This window comes from Bos indicus x Bos taurus, unplaced genomic scaffold (assembly GCF_003369695.1).
Source record: "Bos indicus x Bos taurus breed Angus x Brahman F1 hybrid unplaced genomic scaffold, Bos_hybrid_MaternalHap_v2.0 tig00003233_arrow_arrow_obj, whole genome shotgun sequence".
In the NCBI taxonomy this organism is placed as follows: Eukaryota; Metazoa; Chordata; class Mammalia; order Artiodactyla; family Bovidae; genus Bos; species Bos indicus x Bos taurus.
This window is the reverse complement of record NW_020867628.1, coordinates 14317-34779: the sequence shown is the minus strand read 5'-3', so window position 1 is coordinate 34779 and position 20463 is coordinate 14317. Positions and strand designations below refer to the sequence as shown.

Here is a 20463-nt window from a genome sequence, read left to right as displayed (position 1 = left end):
TGGGGGCCGTGTTTCTCGGCACAGAAGAGGGGTTTAAACCTAGCCTATGTGCCCTAGCTTCAGGCGTCGTTCCCCAGGGCGTTTGCTTTCTGCAGTACTTTGATCGGGCTTCATCTTATGTCTGTGCTGCTTTTTTTGGGGCTCAGTGTCTACATAGTTGTTTGGTGATTGTTAACTGCAGAAAATAAAACTGAGCTTTTGTGCTGTCTCTGACTTTATTTTTAGCTTCTGCACTTCCTCATACTGCATGTGTCTTTCAGTTGGAGGGGAGGTTCTGAGATCCAAGTGTTCGAGGACTACAACGTAATTGAAGACAATGTAAGAAGTGGGAGAATAAGAAAGTTGTATACTGTCATTCGGTAATAATTTTGGAGTATTTTATGATTATAGTTTTATTAAATGTTAAGAGTTACCAGAGGCCTTCCCTGGTGGCTCAGATGGTAAAGAATCTGCCTGCAGTGTGGTAGACCGGGTTCAAACTCCGGGTTGTGAATATCCTCTGGAGAAGGTAATGGCAATCCACTCCAGTATTTTTGCCTGGAGAAATCCTGGACAGTGGAGCTTGCAGGCTACAATTCATGGGCTTGCAAGGAGTTGGACTCCACAGAGCAAGTGCACTTTTCACTTTTCATTTAACACCTGAAGGATGTTGTTTTTCAGTCTATAATTCATGGCCAACTATTTGTGCCCCCATGGACTGTAGCATACCAGACTCCTTTGTCCTCCACTATCTCCTGGAATTTACTCCAGTTCATGTCCATTGAGTGGGTTATGCTATCTACCCATCTCATCCTCTGTCTCCCCCTTCTCCTGTTGCCTTCAGTCTTCCCCAGCATCAGGGTCTCTTCCAGGTAGTTGGCCCTTCACATCAGGTAGCCAAAGTATAGGAGCTTCAGGATCAGCATGAGTCCGTCCAATGAATATTCAGGGTTGACTTCCTTTAGGATTGACTGGTCTGTTCTCCTTGCAGTCCAAGTCCTCTCAAGGGTATCCGTGAACCCTGAAACCTTGCTCTACTCACTAATTAATTGTAATAGCTCTTTTCTACGTCCCACTGGACTTCATCCATAGACAATCATTTGTCTGTAAATAAATACACAGTTCTTCTTTCTTTCTTTCCAATTTATGCGTTTTAACTGATTCTTTTAAAATGAAAGCTCCAACACTTTGGCCACCTGATTTGAAGAGGTGACTCACTGGCAAAGCCCCTAATGCTGGGAACGATTGAAGGCAGGAAGATAAGGGACGATGTGAGGATGAGATGGTTGGATGGCTATTAAAAAGAACACACTGGAATCAGCTCTAACGAGGTGGATTAAACTGGAGCCTTTTATACAGGGTGAAGTAGTCACAAAGAAAAACGCCAATACGGTATAGTAATGCATATATGTCGATTTAGAAAGATGGTAAGGATGACCCTATATGCAAGACAGCAAAAGAGACACCGAGATAAAGAACAGGCTGTTGGGCCTGTTTGGGAGAAGGCGAGGGTGGGATGATTTGAGACAATCGCATTGAAACATGTATATTACCACACGAGAAATAGATCGTCAGTCCAGGTTCGATGCGTATGACAGGGCGCTCAGGGCCGGTGCACCGGGATGACCCTGAGGAATTGGATAGGGAGGGAAGTGGGAGTGGGATTCAGAATGTGGGACACATGTACACACATGGCTGACTCATGTCAATGTATGGCAAAAACCAGAACAATATTGTAAAGTAATGAGCCTCCAATTAAATAAATAAATAAATGTAAAAAGAGGAAAGCCAAAAACATTTGCAAAATAGATGAAATCAACAAATTCCTTGAATGACCAAAATTCCCAAAACTAACTCAAAAAGAAAGTGAAAACCCTAGATAATCCCTAGGTCTATCAAAGATTTGGAACAGAAAACTCCAGGCCCATGTGACTTAAAGTAGTGAATCCTATGAAATACATAAAGGAGAAATATCACCAAACCCATACAAATTCTTTCATAGAGGAGATTTAACAGTTCTCAAATCATTATGGGGCCAGCCTTCCACAATACCAAAATTGGATGAAGACACTGCAAGAAAAGAAAATTATAGAACAATATTCTTCATTAAGCAAAAAAAAAATGAAATGTTAGCAAAATTAATCCAGCATATATAAAGCATTAGGACCAAAAAAGATCTATCCCAAGAATGAAGGATTGGTTATGCATTAAAATATCTTCAACCAGCGTTATTCATCACATGAAGAAAACACAGGAGAAAACCCATACGATCATTTGGATAGATGCCGCAAAAGCATTTGACGATATTCGAGAACCACTATCTTAAAAACTCTTGGAAACCTAGGACTACAAACAGACTTTCTTAATCTGATCAAGGTCACCTACAAACTCCTACAACTAAAGGTGATAATGGAGGAAAATCGAATCCCTACACTGTGGGTGGGGACGGCTGCTGGCCTTCGATTTGGAGGCCACCGAGAGGCCTATCCAGCCAGGCAGTGAGGATCAAGCGGACTGATTGAAGTAACCTGTCCCCTCCTCGGGCAGTGGCCCTGATCCACTCGCCTCCCGTGGCACCAGTGGTTCCCCGGCAGACGCACACCCCCTATCAGATAGTGGCGCCCGAGCCCCGTCATCGCCCCCAGCAGCACTGTGTCTGTTGACTTGACCCCTTCCAGACACAGACATAGACCAGCACCCAGCAGGCCAGCAGACACAGGGTCACCTTCCAGTTGAGGGCACCTGGCAGCTACAGCCCTCCGGAGAGCTACACGACCTTGTTCCTGGAGAGGGAAGGCCCGTGAGAGTTGTGCCAGCAGAGGCCATGCGACTAGGGGTTTCCTGGAGGCCACTGTCCTTCCGGCAGCCCTGTGTGAGGCTGTTCGCACCGGTGCTTCTGGCGGGTCTGGGTAAGCCCCTAGCCTGGACTCCATGCCGTCTGTGTGCCTGCAGCCCCAAGAGGCCCAGCCCCATGCCATCTCCAGTGAGTCCAACAGTAGTCCTCGCTTCCCTCCTCAGGCAGGCCAAGCACAGTCCACTCCGCATCCCTAGTCTCAGGACTCCAGGACCGGTTCCCCATCCACCACCATGCAAAGGCACCTGCGCGTGAACAAAGCACACAGAGATGCCAATCTGCATGCCTCTGACACGTGCTCTCTGTCTCACACACACACACGCACACCCCCCCCCATGTGCATGACCCTGTGCACAAACACACTTATACTCCCATGTGCATGCACCTGATCACATGCTCTCTCACACACAGGTACACACACATGTGCTAGCACCTGTGCATAGGCACTGCCTATCTTTCTCGGGCACACACACACACACACAGACATGGACAGGCAGATGCCCATGTGTTGCACCTACCTAGAGACACACGAATGCACACGTCAGCTACGTGTGGGACACCAGAGGGACAGACCAGGCGTGACGCAAAGGGGCCCCACTGCCTTCCGGAAGTTGATGACAAGGATCTGCGCTCAGCAGGATGGTCACCTGTGAGCGTGGCCAGGTTGGCAACGGCACAGACTTGGAGGTGCACAGGGACCAGGGCTCACTTGGGGTTTGCAGGCTTGGACCAGAAACAGTCACGTGCGCTGCAGAGTGTGGCAGTGTCTGCCTGACCATGCGCACTAAGTAGGTGCCCCCACCCCCCCCCACACGCACACCCAGAGGCATCACCACTAAGCCGTTTACCAGGTCTCCGGGCCAAGGCAGGGCTGACTTAGAGCACCCAGACCACATGGGTGTGTGTCCGCACAGGCGGAAGGGGCGACACGGCACACTAACGCATGAAATTTTAGCCGGGGGCGTCCATTGCCCGAGAGCCTGCAGTCATCGCGGGAACGAATGTTCGGTGGGAACCAATCGAGAGGCAGGACCAGGGTGAGTGTGCGCAGGCGCTCTGCCTATGCTGAGCTGCAGGTCGCAGTACACGCCTGGGTTCTGTAGGGAGGGTTCAGTCTTTCCGGCTGCGGAGGGAGCGGGAGAGGGTTCAAGATGGAGTCCGACGCGCACGGTGGAGGAGCCAGCAGGGCAGCCGATGAACACCCAGGTGCCGTGGAATTTGCAGTGGGCACAGCATGTGGTAGCTGCAGCCAGCCGGGTGGTGCTGGTGGCCAGGATGACCCTGACGACCCAGCTGGCCCTGGTGATGCTGTCAGCCGGGAGTTCATGGAGGCGCTGGTGACCTGGCTGGTCCCAGAGGCCCCAGCGCTGCAGGAGAGTCAGGTGGTGCAGCTGCTGCCATTCCGCACATCCCAGGGCCATCACACGCTCCAGGGCCTGGTGGAGATACTCCACCTGGAGCCGCAGTTCTGAGTAATCGAGCCATCCAGTTGTATCCTATTCCAGGAACCCCAGCGGGCCAGGCGGCCGCGGGGGCCAGGATGTGAGTTAGGGGTGGTTTGGCGGGGGCGGGGGCGGGGGGGGGTGAGTTACAAGTGGTGCTAAAGTGTAGGAGGAGCATACTCTGGGGGGCTGGAGGATATGGGTGAGGGGTGGTCTGGCTGTGAGGGGAAGATAGTGAGGAAAAGCACCCTGAAAGGAACCAGAGAGTCGGGAGGTGATATCCACGGTGTCTGCCAGTGGCCTTGTGGTAGAATGCGTGTTTCCGTGAGCAGGGAGCCTGTCGTACAGGCAAAATGAATAGTGTGGATGGTGGTGAGGAAAAGCAACCTGAAGGGTCCCAGAGGGTCGTGCAGTGATATCCGGGGTGTAACTCAGGGTATAGGCTGAGAGGTCCGGACTTTCTAGGCGGCCTCCTTGTGGGAGAAAGCGGGTCTCAGTGGGCAGGGATCCCGACGTACAGGCAAAATGAGAAATGCGGTTGGTGCCTTAACCTCATGTCCACCAGCAGCCTCACTGTGCCTTTCGCATCACACGTGGATGCGGGCCTTGCCCGCCACTTCCTGACTGTACGTACCCAACTGCGAGGGCCGATTCGGAAGGAGCTCGACGTTAATGGCCGCATGCTGGTTCTGTGAGTTCTAAAGGGGACCAGGGCCGGGGAGAGGGTGGTGGGTGGTGGGTGGTGGCCAAGGCCAGTCTGGGCCCAGGAGGAGCCATAATGGACGGTTAAGCCTAAAGGAAAAGTGTGGTGCTCTGGGCTTGTCGGTGTGCGGGAACAGAGGAGGACGTGCTCCTCTTCCTCCTTCTCGGAGGAAAGTTGAATGACATTTCCCTCCCTTTCAGCCGATTGACTGCTGAAGACCCTGGCCTGCTCCAGAACTCCATCGTCTTCTGTCTCGAGCAGCTTTCCCTGGTGATGCAGTCCTTGCAGCACTTTGGGGGCCGTGTTTCTCGGCACAGAAGAGGGGTTTAAACCTAGCCTATGTGCCCTAGCTTCAGGCGTCGTTCCCCAGGGCGTTGCTTTCTGCAGTACTTTGATCGGGCTTCATCTTATGTCTGTGCTGCTTTTTGGGGCTCAGTGTCTACATAGTTGTTTGGTGATTGTTAACTGCAGAAAATAAAACTGAGCTTTTGTGCTGTCTCTGACTTTATTTTTAGCTTCTGCACTTCCTCATACTGCATGTGTCTTTCAGTTGGAGGGGAGGTTCTGAGATCCAAGTGTTCGAGGACTACAACGTAATTGAAGACAATGTAAGAAGTGGGAGAATAAGAAAGTTGTATACTGTCATTCGGTATTAATTTTGGAGTATTTAATGATTTTATAGTTATATTAAATGTTATGAGTTACCAGAGGCCTTCCCTGGTGGCTCAGATGGTAAAGAATCTGCCTGCAGTGTGGTAGACCGGGTTCAAACTCCGGGTTGTGAATATCCTCTGGAGAAGGTAATGGCAATCCACTCCAGTATTTTTGCCTGGAGAAATCCTGGACAGTGGAGCTTGCAGGCTACATTTCATGGGCTTGCAAGGAGTTGGACTCCACAGAGCAAGTGCACTTTTCACTTTTCATTTAACACCTGAAGGATGTTGTTTTTTCAGTCTATAATTCATGGCCAACTATTTGTGCCCCCATGGACTGTAGCGTACCAGACTCCTTTGTCCTCCACTATCTCCTGGAATTTACTCCAGTTCATGTCCATTGAGCGGGTTTATGCTATCTACCCATCTCATCCTCTGTCTCCCCCTTCTCCTGTTGCCTTCAGTCTTCCCCAGCATCAGGGTCTCTTCCAGGTAGTTGGCCCTTCACATCAGGTAGCCAAAGTATAGGAGCTTCAGGATCAGCATGAGTCCGTCCAATGAATATTCAGGGTTGACTTCCTTTAGGATTGACTGGTCTGTTCTCCTTGCAGTCCAAGTCCTCTCAAGGGTATCCGTGAACCCTGAAACCTTGCTCTACTCACTAATTAATTGTAATAGCTCTTTTCTACGTCCCACTGGACTTCATCCATAGACAATCATTTTGTCTGTAAATAAATACACACTTCTTTCTTTCTTTCCAATTTATGCGTTTTAACTGATTTCTTTTAAAATGAAAGCTCCAACACTTTGGCCACCTGATTTGAAGAGGTGACTCACTGGCAAAGCCCCTAATGCTGGGAACGATTGAAGGCAGGAAGATAAGGGGACGATGGAGGATGAGATGGTTGGATGGCTATTAAAAAGAACACACTGGAATCAGCTCTAACGAGGTGGATGAAACTGGAGCCTTTTATACAGGGTGAAGTAAGTCACAAAGAAAAACGCCAATACGGTATAGTAATGCATATATGTCGAATTTAGAAAGATGGTAAGGATGACCCTATATGCAAGACAGCAAAAGAGACACCGAGATAAAGAACAGGCTGTTGGGCTGTTTGGGAGAAGGCGAGGGTGGGATGATTTGAGACAATCGCATTGAAACATGTATATTACCACACGAGAAATAGATCGTCAGTCCAGGTTCGATGCGTGAGACAGGGCGCTCAGGGCCGGTGCACCGGGATGACCCTGAGGAATTGGATAGGGAGGGAAGTGGGAGTGGGATTCAGAATGTGGGACACACGTACACACATGGCTGACTCATGTCAATGTATGGCAAAAACCAGAACAATATTGTAAAGTAATGAGCCTCCAATTAAAATAAATAAACAAATGTAAAAAGAGGAAAGCCAAAAACATTTGCAAAAATAGATGAAATCAACAAATTCCTTGAATGACCAAAATTCCCAAAACTAACTCAAAAAGAAAGTGAAAACCCTAGATAATCCCTAGGTCTATCAAAGATTTGGAACAGAAAACTCCAGGCCCATGTGACTTAAGTAGTGAATCCTATGAAATACATAAAGGAGAAATATCACCAAACCCATACAAATTCTTTCATAGAGGAGATTTAACAGTTCTCAAATCATTATGGGGCCAGCCTTCCACAATACCAAAATTGGATGAAGACATTGCAAGAAAAGAAAATTATAGAACAATATTCTTCATTAAGCAAAAAAAAATGAAATGTTAGCAAAATTAATCCAGCAATATATAAAGCATTAGGACCAAAAAAGATCTATCCCAAGAATGAAGGATTGGTTATGCATTAAAATATCTTCAACCAGCGTTATTCATCACATGAAGAAAACACAGGAGAAAAACCATATGATCATTTGGATAGATGCCGCAAAAGCATTTGACAATATTCGAGAACCACTATCTTAAAAACTCTTGGAAACCTAGGACTACAAACAGACTTTCTTAATCTGATCCAGGTCACCTACAAAACTCCTACAACTAAAGGTGATAATGGAGGAAAATCGAATCCCTACACTGTGGGTGGGGACGGCTGCTGGCCTTCGATTTGGAGGCCACCGAGAGGCCTATCCAGCCAGGCAGTGAGGATCAAGCGGACTGACTGAAGTAACCTGTCCCCTCCTCGGGCAGTGGCCCTGATCCACTCGCCTCCCGTGGCACCAGTGGTTCCCCGGCAGACGCACACCCCCTATCAGATAGTGGCGCCCGAGCCCCGTCATCGCCCCCAGCAGCACTGTGTCTGTTGACTTGACCCCTTCCAGACACAGAAATAGACCAGCACCCAGCAGGCCAGCAGACACAGGGTCACCTTCCAGTTGAGGGCACCTGGCAGCTACAGCCCTCCGGAGAGCTACAAGACCTTGTTCCTGGAGAGGGAAGGCCCGTGAGAGTTGTGCCAGCAGAGGCCATGCGACTAGGGGTTTCCTGGAGGCCACTGTCCTTCCGGCAGCCCTGTGTGAGGCTGTTCGCACCGGTGCTTCTGGTGGGTCTGGGTAAGCCCCTAGCCTGGACTCCATGCCGTCTGTGTGCCTGCAGCCCCAAGAGGCCCCCATGCCATCTCCAGTGAGTCCAACAGTAGTCCTCGCTTCCCTCCTCAGGCGGCCAAGCACAGTCCACTCCGCATCCCTAGTCTCAGGACTCCAGGACCGGTTCCCCATCCACCACCATGCAAAGGCACCTGCGCGTGAACAAAGCACACAGAGATGCCAATCTGCATGCCTCTGACACGTGCTCTCTGTCTCACACACACACACGCACACCCCCCCCATGTGCATGACCCTGTGCACAAACACACTTATACTCCCATGTGCATGCACCTGATCACATGCTCTCTCACACACACAGGTACACACACATGTGCTAGCACCTGTGCATAGGCACTGCCTATCTTTCTCGGGCACACACACACACACAGACATGGACAGGCAGATGCCCATGTGTTGCACCTTCCTAGAGACACACGAATGCACACGTCAGCTACGTGTGGGACACCAGAGGGACAGACCAGGCGTGACGCAAAGGGGCCCCACTGCCTTCCGGAAGTTGATGACAAGGATCTGCACTCAGCAGGATGGTCACCTGTGAGCGTGGCCAGGTTGGCAACGGCACAGACTTGGAGGTGCACAGGGACCAGGGCTCACTTGGGGTTTGCAGGCTTGGACCAGAAACAGTCACGTGCGCTGCAGAGTGTGGCAGTGTCTGCCTGACCATGCGCACTAAGGAGGTGCCCCCCACCCCCCTCCCCCACACACACACCCAGAGGCATCACCACTAAGCCGTTTACCAGGTCTCCGGGCCAAGGCAGGGCTGACTTAGAGCACCCAGACCACATGGGTGTGTGTCCGCACAGGCGGAAGGGGGCGACACGGCACACTAACGCATGAAATTTTAGCAGGGGCGTCCATTGCCCGAGAGCCTGCAGTCATCGCGGGAACGAATGTTCGGTGGGGACCAATCGAGAGGCAGGACCAGGGTGAGTGTGCGCAGGCGCTCTGCCTATGCTGAGCTGCAGGTCGCAGTACACGCCTGGGTTCTGTAGGGAGGGTTCAGTCTTTCCGGCTGCGGAGGGAGCGGGAGAGGGTTCAAGATGGAGTCCGACGCGCACGGTGGAGGAGCCAGCAGGGCAGCCGATGAACACCCAGGTGCCGTGGAATTTGCAGTGGGCACAGCACGTGGTAGCTGCAGCCAGCCGGGTGGTGCTGGTGGCCAGGATGACCCTGACGACCCAGCTGGCCCTGGTGATGCCGTCAGCCGTGGAGTTCATGGAGGCGCTGGTGACCTGGCTGGTCCCAGAGGCCCCAGCGCTGCAGGAGAGTCAGGTGGTGCAGCTGCTGCCATTCCGCACATCCCGGGGCCATCACACGCTCCAGGGCCTGGTGGAGATACTCCACCTGGAGCCGCAGTTCTGAGTAATCGAGCCGTCCAGTTGTATCCTATTCCAGGAACCCCAGCGGGCCAGGCGGCCGCGGGGGCCAGGATGTGAGCTAGGGGTGGTTTGGCGGGGGCGGGGGCGGGGTGGGGGGACGGTTACAAGTGGTGCTAAAGTGTAGGAGGAGCGTACTCTGGGGGGCTGGAGGATATGGGTGAGGGGTGGTCTGGCTGTGAGGGGAAGATAGTGAGGAAAAGCACCCTGAAGGGAACCAGAGAGTCGGGAGGGCATATCCACGGTGTCTGCCAGTGGCCTTGTGGTAGAATGCGTGTTTCCGTGAGCAGGGAGCCTGTCGTACAGGCAAAATGAATAGTGTGGATGGTGGTGAGGAAAAGCAACCTGAAGGGTCCCAGAGGGTCGTGCAGTGATATCCGGGGTGTAACTCAGGGTATAGGCTGAGAGGTCCGGACTTTCTAGGCGGCCTCCTTGTGGGAGAAAGCGGGTCTCAGTGGGCAGGGATCCCGACGTACAGGCAAAATGAGAAATGCGGTTGGTGCCTTAACCTCATGTCCACCAGCAGCCTCACTGTGCCTTTCGCATCATACGTGGATGCGGGCCTTGCCCGCCACTTCCTGACTGTACGTACCCAACTGCGAGGGCCGATTCGGAAGGAGCTCGACGTTAATGGCCGCATGCTGGTTCTGTGAGTTCTAAAGGGGTCCAGGGCCGGGGAGAGGGTGGTGGGTGGTGGGTGGTGGCCAAGGCCAGTCTGGGCCCAGGAGGAGCCATAATGGACGGTTAAGCCTAAAGGAAAAGTGTGGTGCTCTGGGCTTGTCGGTGTGCGGGAACAGAGGGAGGACGTGCTCCTCTTCCTCCTTCTCGGAGGAAAGTTGAATGACATTTTCCCTCCCTTTCAGCCGATTGACTGCTGAAGACCCTGGCCTGCTCCAGAACTCCATCATCTTCTGTCTGGAGCAGCTTTCCCTGGTGATTCGGTCCTTGCAGCACTTTGGGGGCCGTGTTTCTCGGCACAGAAGAGGGGTTTAAACCTAGCCTATGTGCCCTAGCTTCAGGCGTCGTTCCCCAGGGCGTTGCTTTCTGCAGTACTTTGATCGGGCTTCATCTTATGTCTGTGCTGCTTTTTGGGGCTCAGTGTCTACATAGTTGTTTGGTGATTGTTAACTGCGGAAAATAAAACTGAGCTTTTGTGCTGTCTCTGACTTTATTTTTAGCTTCTGCACTTCCTCCTACTGCATGTGTCTTTCAGTTGGAGGGGAGGTTCTGAGATCCAAGTGTTCGAGGACTACAACGTAATTGAAGACAATGTAAGAAGTGGGAGAGTAAGAAAGTTGTATACTGTCATTCGGTATTAATTTTGGAGTATTTTATGATTTTATAGTTATATTAAACGTTAAGAGTTACCAGAGGCCTTCCCTGGTGGCTCAGATGGTAAAGAATCTGCCTGCAGTGTGGTAGACCGGGTTCAAACTCCGGGTTGTGAATATCCTCTGGAGAAGGTAATGGCAATCCACTCCAGTATTTATGCCTGGAGAAATCCTGGACAGTGGAGCTTGCAGGCTACAATTCATGGGCTTGCAAGGAGTTGGACTCCACAGAGCAAGTGCACTTTTCACTTTTCATTTAACATCTGAAGGATGTTATTTTTTCAGTCTATAATTCATGGCCAACTATTTGTGCCCCCATGGACTGTAGCATACCAGACTCCTTTGTCCTCCACTATCTCCTGGAATTTACTCCAGTTCATGTCCATTGAGCGGGTTTATGCTATCTACCCATCTCATCCTCTGTCTCCCCCTTCTCCTGTTGCCTTCAGTCTTCCCCAGCATCAGGGTCTCTTCCAGGTAGTTGGCCCTTCACATCAGGTAGCCAAAGTATAGGAGCTTCAGGATCAGCATGAGTCCGTCCAATGAATATTCAGGGTTGACTTCCTTTAGGATTGACTGGTCTGTTCTCCTTGCAGTCCAAGTCCTCTCAAGGGTATCCGTGAACCCTGAAACCTTGCTCTACTCACTAATTAATTGTAATAGCTCTTTTCTACGTCCCACTGGACTTCATCCATAGACAATCATTTTGTCTGTAAATAAATACACACTTCTTTCTTTCTTTCCAATTTATGCGTTTTAACTGATTTCTTTTAAAATGAAAGCTCCAACACTTTGGCCACCTGATTTGAAGAGGTGACTCACTGGCAAAGCCCCTAATGCTGGGAACGATTGAAGGCAGGCATGGAGGATGAGATGGTTGGATGGCTATTAAAAAGAACACACTGGAATCAGCTCTAACGAGGTGGATGAAACTGGAGCCTTTTATACAGGGTGAAGTAAGTCACAAAGAAAAACGCCAATACGGTATAGTAATGCATATATGTCGAATTTAGAAAGATGGTAAGGATGACCCTATATGCAAGACAGCAAAAGAGACACCGAGATAAAGAACAGGCTGTTGGGCTGTTTGGGAGGAGGCGAGGGTGGGATGATTTGAGACAATTGCATTGAAACATGTGTATTACCACATGAGAAATAGATCGTCAGTCCAGGTTCGATGCGTGAGACAGGGCGCTCAGGGCCGGTGCACCGGGATGACCCTGAGGAATTGGATAGGGAGGGAAGTGGGAGTGGGATTCAGAATGTGGGACACACGTAGGCACATGGCTGACTCATGTCAATGTATGGCAAAAACCAGAACAATATTGTAAAGTAATGAGCCTCCAATTAAAATAAATAAACAAATGTAAAAAGAGGAAAGCCAAAAACATTTGCAAAAATAGATGAAATCAACAAATTCCTTGAATGACCAAAATTCCCAAAACTAACTCAAAAAGAAAGTGAAAACCCTAGATAATTCCTAGGTCTATCAAAGATTTGGAACAGAAAACTCCAGGCCCATGTGACTTAAGTAGTGAATCCTATGAAATACATAAAGGAGAAATATCACCAAACCCATACAAATTCTTTCATAGAGGAGATTTAACAGTTCTCAAATCATTATGGGGCCAGCCTTCCACAATACCAAAATTGGATGAAGACATTGCAAGAAAAGAAAATTATAGAACAATATTCTTCATTAAGCAAAAAAAAATGAAATGTTAGCAAAATTAATCCAGCAATATATAAAGCATTAGGACCAAAAAAGATCTATCCCAAGAATGAAGGATTGGTTATGCATTAAAATATCTTCAACCAGCGTTATTCATCACATGAAGAAAACACAGGAGAAAAACCATATGATCATTTGGATAGATGCCGCAAAAGCATTTGACAATATTCGAGAACCACTATCTTAAAAACTCTTGGAAACCTAGGACTACAAACAGACTTTCTTAATCTGATCCAGGTCACCTACAAAACTCCTACAACTAAAGGTGATAATGGAGGAAAATCGAATCCCTACACTGTGGGTGGGGACGGCTGCTGGCCTTCGATTTGGAGGCCACCGAGAGGCCTATCCAGCCAGGCAGTGAGGATCAAGCGGACTGACTGAAGTAACCTGTCCCCTCCTCGGGCAGTGGCCCTGATCCACTCGCCTCCCGTGGCACCAGTGGTTCCCCGGCAGACGCACACCCCCTATCAGATAGTGGCGCCCGAGCCCCGTCATCGCCCCCAGCAGCACTGTGTCTGTTGACTTGACCCCTTCCAGACACAGAAATAGACCAGCACCCAGCAGGCCAGCAGACACAGGGTCACCTTCCAGTTGAGGGCACCTGGCAGCTACAGCCCTCCGGAGAGCTACAAGACCTTGTTCCTGGAGAGGGAAGGCCCGTGAGAGTTGTGCCAGCAGAGGCCATGCGACTAGGGGTTTCCTGGAGGCCACTGTCCTTCCGGCAGCCCTGTGTGAGGCTGTTCGCACCGGTGCTTCTGGCGCGTCTGGGTAAGCCCCTAGCCTGGACTCCATGCCGTCTGTGTGCCTGCAGCCCCAAGAGGCCCAGCCCCATGCCATCTCCAGTGAGTCCAACAGTAGTCCTCGCTTCCCTCCTCAGGCGGCCAAGCACAGTCCACTCCGCATCCCTAGTCTCAGGACTCCAGGACCGGTTCCCCATCCACCACCATGCAAAGGCACCTGCGCGTGAACAAAGCACACAGAGATGCCAATCTGCATGCCTCTGACACGTGCTCTCTGTCTCACACACACACACGCACACCCCCCCCCATGTGCATGACCCTGTGCACAAACACACTTATACTCCCATGTGCATGCACCTGATCACATGCTCTCTCACACACACAGGTACACACACATGTGCTAGCACCTGTGCATAGGCACTGCCTATCTTTCTCGGGCACACACACACACACAGACATGGACAGGCAGATGCCCATGTGTTGCACCTTCCTAGAGACACATGAATGCCCACTTCAGCTACGTGTGGGACACCAGAGGGACAGACCAGGCGTGACGCAAAGGGGCCCCACTGCCTTCCGGAAGTTGATGACAAGGATCTGCGCTCAGCAGGATGGTCACCTGTGAGCGTGGCCAGGTTGGCAACGGCACAGACTTGGAGGTGCACAGGGACCAGGGCTCACTTGGGGTTTGCAGGCTTGGACCAGAAACAGTCACGTGCGCTGCAGAGTGTGGCAGTGTCTGCCTGACCATGCGCACTAAGGAGGTGCCCCCCACCCCCCTCCCCCACACACACACCCAGAGGCATCACCACTAAGCCGTTTACCAGGTCTCCGGGCCAAGGCAGGGCTGACTTAGAGCACCCAGACCACATGGGTGTGTGTCCGCACAGGCGGAAGGGGGCGACACGGCACACTAACGCATGAAATTTTAGCCGGGGGCGTCCATTGCCCGAGAGCCTGCAGTCATCGCGGGAACGAATGTTCGGTGGGAACCAATCGAGAGGCAGGACCAGGGTGAGTGTGCGCAGGCGCTCTGCCTATGCTGAGCTGCAGGTCGCAGTACACGCCTGGGTTCTGTAGGGAGGGTTCAGTCTTTCCGGCTGCGGAGGGAGCGGGAGAGGGTTCAAGATGGAGTCCGACGCGCACGGTGGAGGAGCCAGCAGGGCAGCCGATGAACACCCAGGTGCCGTGGAATTTGCAGTGGGCACAGCACGTGGTAGCTGCAGCCAGCCGGGTGGTGCTGGTGGCCAGGATGACCCTGACGACCCAGCTGGCCCTGGTGATGCCGTCAGCCGTGGAGTTCATGGAGGCGCTGGTGACCTGGCTGGTCCCAGAGGCCCCAGCGCTGCAGGAGAGTCAGGTGGTGCAGCTGCTGCCATTCCGCACATCCCGGGGCCATCACACGCTCCAGGGCCTGGTGGAGATACTCCACCTGGAGCCGCAGTTCTGAGTAATCGAGCCATCCAGTTGTATCCTATTCCAGGAACCCCAGCGGGCCAGGCGGCCGCGGGGGCCAGGATGTGAGCTAGGGGTGGTTTGGCGGGGGCGGGGGCGGGGTGGGGGGACGGTTACAAGTGGTGCTAAAGTGTAGGAGGAGCGTACTCTGGGGGGCTGGAGGATATGGGTGAGGGGTGGTCTGGCTGTGAGGGGAAGATAGTGAGGAAAAGCACCCTGAAGGGAACCAGAGAGTCGGGAGGGCATATCCACGGTGTCTGCCAGTGGCCTTGTGGTAGAATGCGTGTTTCCGTGAGCAGGGAGCCTGTCGTACAGGCAAAATGAATAGTGTGGATGGTGGTGAGGAAAAGCAACCTGAAGGGTCCCAGAGGGTCGTGCAGTGATATCCGGGGTGTAACTCAGGGTATAGGCTGAGAGGTCCGGACTTTCTAGGCGGCCTCCTTGTGGGAGAAAGCGGGTCTCAGTGGGCAGGGATCCCGACGTACAGGCAAAATGAGAAATGCGGTTGGTGCCTTAACCTCATGTCCACCAGCAGCCTCACTGTGCCTTTCGCATCATACGTGGATGCGGGCCTTGCCCGCCACTTCCTGACTGTACGTACCCAACTGCGAGGGCCGATTCGGAAGGAGCTCGACGTTAATGGCCGCATGCTGGTTCTGTGAGTTCTAAAGGGGTCCAGGGCCGGGGAGAGGGTGGTGGGTGGTGGGTGGTGGCCAAGGCCAGTCTGGGCCCAGGAGGAGCCATAATGGACGGTTAAGCCTAAAGGAAAAGTGTGGTGCTCTGGGCTTGTCGGTGTGCGGGAACAGAGGGAGGACGTGCTCCTCTTCCTCCTTCTCGGAGGAAAGTTGAATGACATTTTCCCTCCCTTTCAGCCGATTGACTGCTGAAGACCCTGGCCTGCTCCAGAACTCCATCGTCTTCTGTCTGGAGCAGCTTTCCCTGGTGATGCGGTCCTTGCAGCACTTTGGGGGCCGTGTTTCTCGGCACAGAAGAGGGGCTTAAACCTAGCCTATGTGCCCTAGCTTCAGGCGTCGTTCCCCAGGGCGTTGCTTTCTGCAGTACTTTGATTGGGCTTCATCTTATGTCTGTGCTGCTTTTTGGGGCTCAGTGTCTACATAGTTGTTTGGTGATTGTTAACTGCGGAAAATAAAACTGAGCTTTTGTGCTGTCTCTGACTTTATTTTTAGCTTCTGCACTTCCTCCTACTGCATGTGTCTTTCAGTTGGAGGGGAGGTTCTGAGATCCAAGTGTTCGAGGACTACAACGTAATTGAAGACAATGTAAGAAGTGGGAGAATAAGAAAGTTGTATACTGTCATTCGGTATTAATTTTGGAGTATTTTATGATTTTATAGTTATATTAAATGTTAAGAGTTACCAGAGGCCTTCCCTGGTGGCTCAGATGGTAAAGAATCTGCCTGCAGTGTGGTAGACCGGGTTCAAACTCCGGGTTGTGAATATCCTCTGGAGAAGGTAATGGCAATCCACTCCAGTATTTTTGCCTGGAGAAATCCTGGACAGTGGAGCTTGCAGGCTACAATTCATGGGCTTGCAAGGAGTTGGACTCCACAGAGCAAGTGCACTTTTCACTTTTCATTTAACATCTGAAGGATGTTATTTTTTCAGTCTATAATTCATGGCCAACTATTTGTGCCCCCATGGACTGTAGCATACCAGACTCCTTTGTCCTCCACTATCTCCTGGAATTTACTCCAGTTCATGTCCATTGAGTGGGTTATGCTATCTACCCATCTCATCCTCTGTCTCCCCCTTCTCCTGTTGCCTTCAGTCTTCCCCAGCATCAGGGTCTCTTCCAGGTAGTTGGCCCTTCACATCAGGTAGCCAAAGTATAGGAGCTTCAGGATCAGCATGAGTCCGTCCAATGAATATTCAGGGTTGACTTCCTTTAGGATTGACTGGTCTGTTCTCCTTGCAGTCCAAGTCCTCTCAAGGGTATCCGTGAACCCTGAAACCTTGCTCTACTCACTAATTAATTGTAATAGCTCTTTTCTACGTCCCACTGGACTTCATCCATAGACAATCATTTTGTCTGTAAATAAATACACACTTCTTTCTTTCTTTCCAATTTATGCGTTTTCACTGATTTCTTTTAAAATGAAAGCTCCAACACTTTGGCCACCTGATTTGAAGAGGTGACTCACTGGCAAAGCCCCTAATGCTGGGAACGATTGAAGGCAGGAAGATAAGGGGACGATGGAGGATGAGATGGTTGGATGGCTATTAAAAAGAACACACTGGAATCAGCTCTAACGAGGTGGATGAAACTGGAGCCTTTTATACAGGGTGAAGTAAGTCACAAAGAAAAACGCCAATACGGTATAGTAATGCATATATGTCGAATTTAGAAAGATGGTAAGGATGACCCTATATGCAAGACAGCAAAAGAGACACCGAGATAAAGAACAGGCTGTTGGGCTGTTTGGGAGAAGGCGAGGGTGGGATGATTTGAGACAATCGCATTGAAACATGTGTATTACCACACGAGAAATAGATCGTCAGTCCAGGTTCGATGCGTGAGACAGGGCGCTCAGGGCCGGTGCACCGGGATGACCCTGAGGAATTGGATAGGGAGGGAAGTGGGAGTGGGATTCAGAATGTGGGACACATGTACACACATGGCTGACTCATGTCAATGTATGGCAAAAACCAGAACAATATTGTAAAGTAATGAGCCTCCAATTAAAATAAATAAATAAATGTAAAAAGAGGAAAGCCAAAAACATTTGCAAAAATAGATGAAATCAACAAATTCCTTGAATGACCAAAATTCCCAAAACTAACTCAAAAAGAAAGTGAAAACCCTAGATAATCCCTAGGTCTATCAAAGATTTGGAACAGAAAACTCCAGGCCCATGTGACTTAAGTAGTGAATCCTATGAAATACATAAAGGAGAAATATCACCAAACCCATACAAATTCTTTCATAGAGGAGATTTAACAGTTCTCAAATCATTATGGGGCCAGCCTTCCACAACACCAAAATTCGATGAAGACATTGCAAGAAAAGAAAATTATAGAACAATATTCTTCATTAAGCAAAAAAAAATGAAATGTTAGCAAAATTAATCCAGCAATATATAAAGCATTAGGACCAAAAAAGATCTATCCCAAGAATGAAGGATTGGTTATGCATTAAAATATCTTCAACCAGCGTTATTCATCACATGAAGAAAACACAGGAGAAAAACCATATGATCATTTGGATAGATGCCGCAAAAGCATTTGACAATATTCGAGAACCACTATCTTAAAAACTCTTGGAAACCTAGGACTACAAACAGACTTTCTTAATCTGATCCAGGTCACCTACAAAACTCCTACAACTAAAGGTGATAATGGAGGAAAATCGAATCCCTACACTGTGGGTGGGGACGGCTGCTGGCCTTCGATTTGGAGGCCACCGAGAGGCCTATCCAGCCAGGCAGTGAGGATCAAGCGGACTGACTGAAGTAACCTGTCCCCTCCTCGGGCAGTGGCCCTGATCCACTCGCCTCCCGTGGCACCAGTGGTTCCCCGGCAGACGCACACCCCCTATCAGATAGTGGCGCCCGAGCCCCGTCATCGCCCCCAGCAGCACTGTGTCTGTTGACTTGACCCCTTCCAGACACAGAAATAGACCAGCACCCAGCAGGCCAGCAGACACAGGGTCACCTTCCAGTTGAGGGCACCTGGCAGCTACAGCCCTCCGGAGAGCTACAAGACCTTGTTCCTGGAGAGGGAAGGCCCGTGAGAGTTGTGCCAGCAGAGGCCATGCGACTAGGGGTTTCCTGGAGGCCACTGTCCTTCCGGCAGCCCTGTGTGAGGCTGTTCGCACCGGTGCTTCTGGTGCGTCTGGGTAAGCCCCTAGCCTGGACTCCATGCCGTCTGTGTGCCTGCAGCCCCAAGAGGCCCAGCCCCATGCCATCTCCAGTGAGTCCAACAGTAGTCCTCGCTTCCCTCCTCAGGCGGCCAAGCACAGTCCACTCCGCATCCCTAGTCTCAGGACTCCAGGACCGGTTCCCCATCCACCACCATGCAAAGGCACCTGCGCGTGAACAAAGCACACAGAGATGCCAATCTGCATGCCTCTGACACGTGCTCTCTGTCTCACACACACACACGCACACCCCCCCCCATGTGCATGACCCTGTGCACAAACACACTTATACTCCCATGTGCATGCACCTGACCACATGCTCTCTCACACACAGGTACACACACATGTGCTAGCACCTGTGCATAGGCACTGCCTATCTTTCTCGGGCACACACACACACACAGACATGGACAGGCAGATGCCCATGTGTTGCACCTTCCTAGAGACACACGAATGCACACGTCAGCTACGTGTGGGACACCAGAGGGACAGACCAGGCGTGACACCAAGGGGCCCCACTGCCTTCCGGAAGTTGATGACAAGGATCTGCGCTCAGCAGGATGGTCACCTGTGAGCGTGGCCAGGTTGGCAACGGCACAGACTTGGAGGTGCACAGGGACCAGGGCTCACTTGGGGTTTGCAGGCTTGGACCAGAAACAGTCACGTGCGCTGCAGAGTGTGGCAGTGTCTGCCTGACCATGCGCACTAAGGAGGTGCCCCCCACCCCCCTCCCCCACACACACACCCAGAGGCATCACTACTAAGCCGTTTACCAGGTCTCCGGGCCAAGGCAGGGCTGACTTAGAGCACCCAGACCACATGGGTGTGTGTCCGCACAGGCGGAAGGGGGCGACATGGCACACTAACGCATGAAATTTTAGCCGGGGGCATCCATTGCCCGAGAGCCTGCAGTCATCGCGGGAACGAATGTTCGGTGGGAACCAATCGAGAGGCAGGACCAGGGTGAGTGTGCGCAGGCGCTCTGCCTATGCTGAGCTGCAGGTCGCAGTACACGCCTGGGTTCTGTAGGAAGGGTTCAGTCTTTCCGGCTGCGGAGGGAGCGGGAGAGGGTTCAAGATGGAGTCCGACGCGCACGGTGGAGGAGCCAGCAGGGCAGCCGATGAACACCCAGGTGCCGTGGAATTTGCAGTGGGCACAGCATGTGGTAGCTGCAGCCAGCCGGGTGGTGCTGGTGGCCAGGATGACCCTGACGACCCAGCTGGCCCTGGTGATGCCGTCAGCCGTGGAGTTCATGGAGGCGCTGGTGACCTGGCTGGTCCCAGAGGCCCCAGCGCTGCAGGAGAGTCAGGTGGTGCAGCTGCTGCCATTCCGCACATCCCGGGGCCATCACACGCTCCAGGGCCTGGTGGAGATACTCCACCTGGAGCCGCAGTTCTGAGTAATCGAGCCGTCCAGTTGTATCCTATTCCAGGAACCCCAGCGGGCCAGGCGGCCGCGGGGGCCAGGATGTGAGCTAGGGGTGGTTTGGCGGGGGCGGGGGCGGGGTGGGGGGACGGTTACAAGTGGTGCTAAAGTGTAGGAGGAGCGTACTCTGGGGGGCTGGAGGATATGGGTGAGGGGTGGTCTGGCTGTGAGGGGAAGATAGTGAGGAAAAGCACCCTGAAGGGAACCAGAGAGTCGGGAGGGCATATCCACGGTGTCTGCCAGTGGCCTTGTGGTAGAATGCGTGTTTCCGTGAGCAGGGAGCCTGTCGTACAGGCAAAATGAATAGTG

General features: G+C 51.6%; 1 protein-coding gene across 1 annotated transcript; it reads left to right on the top strand.

Annotated features, from left to right (window-relative positions):
* The first annotated feature begins 14456 nt into the window (after positions 1–14456).
* LOC113888939 (EKC/KEOPS complex subunit LAGE3-like) lies at positions 14457–16019 on the top strand. The gene is made up of 3 exons (XM_027535882.1): positions 14457–14867; positions 15386–15511; positions 15726–16019. The coding sequence occupies exons 1-3, from the start codon at positions 14527–14529 to the stop codon at positions 15853–15855; spliced, it is 597 nt and encodes a 198-aa protein (XP_027391683.1). The 5' UTR covers positions 14457–14526; the 3' UTR covers positions 15856–16019.
* Positions 16020–20463: the final 4444 nt, after the last annotated feature.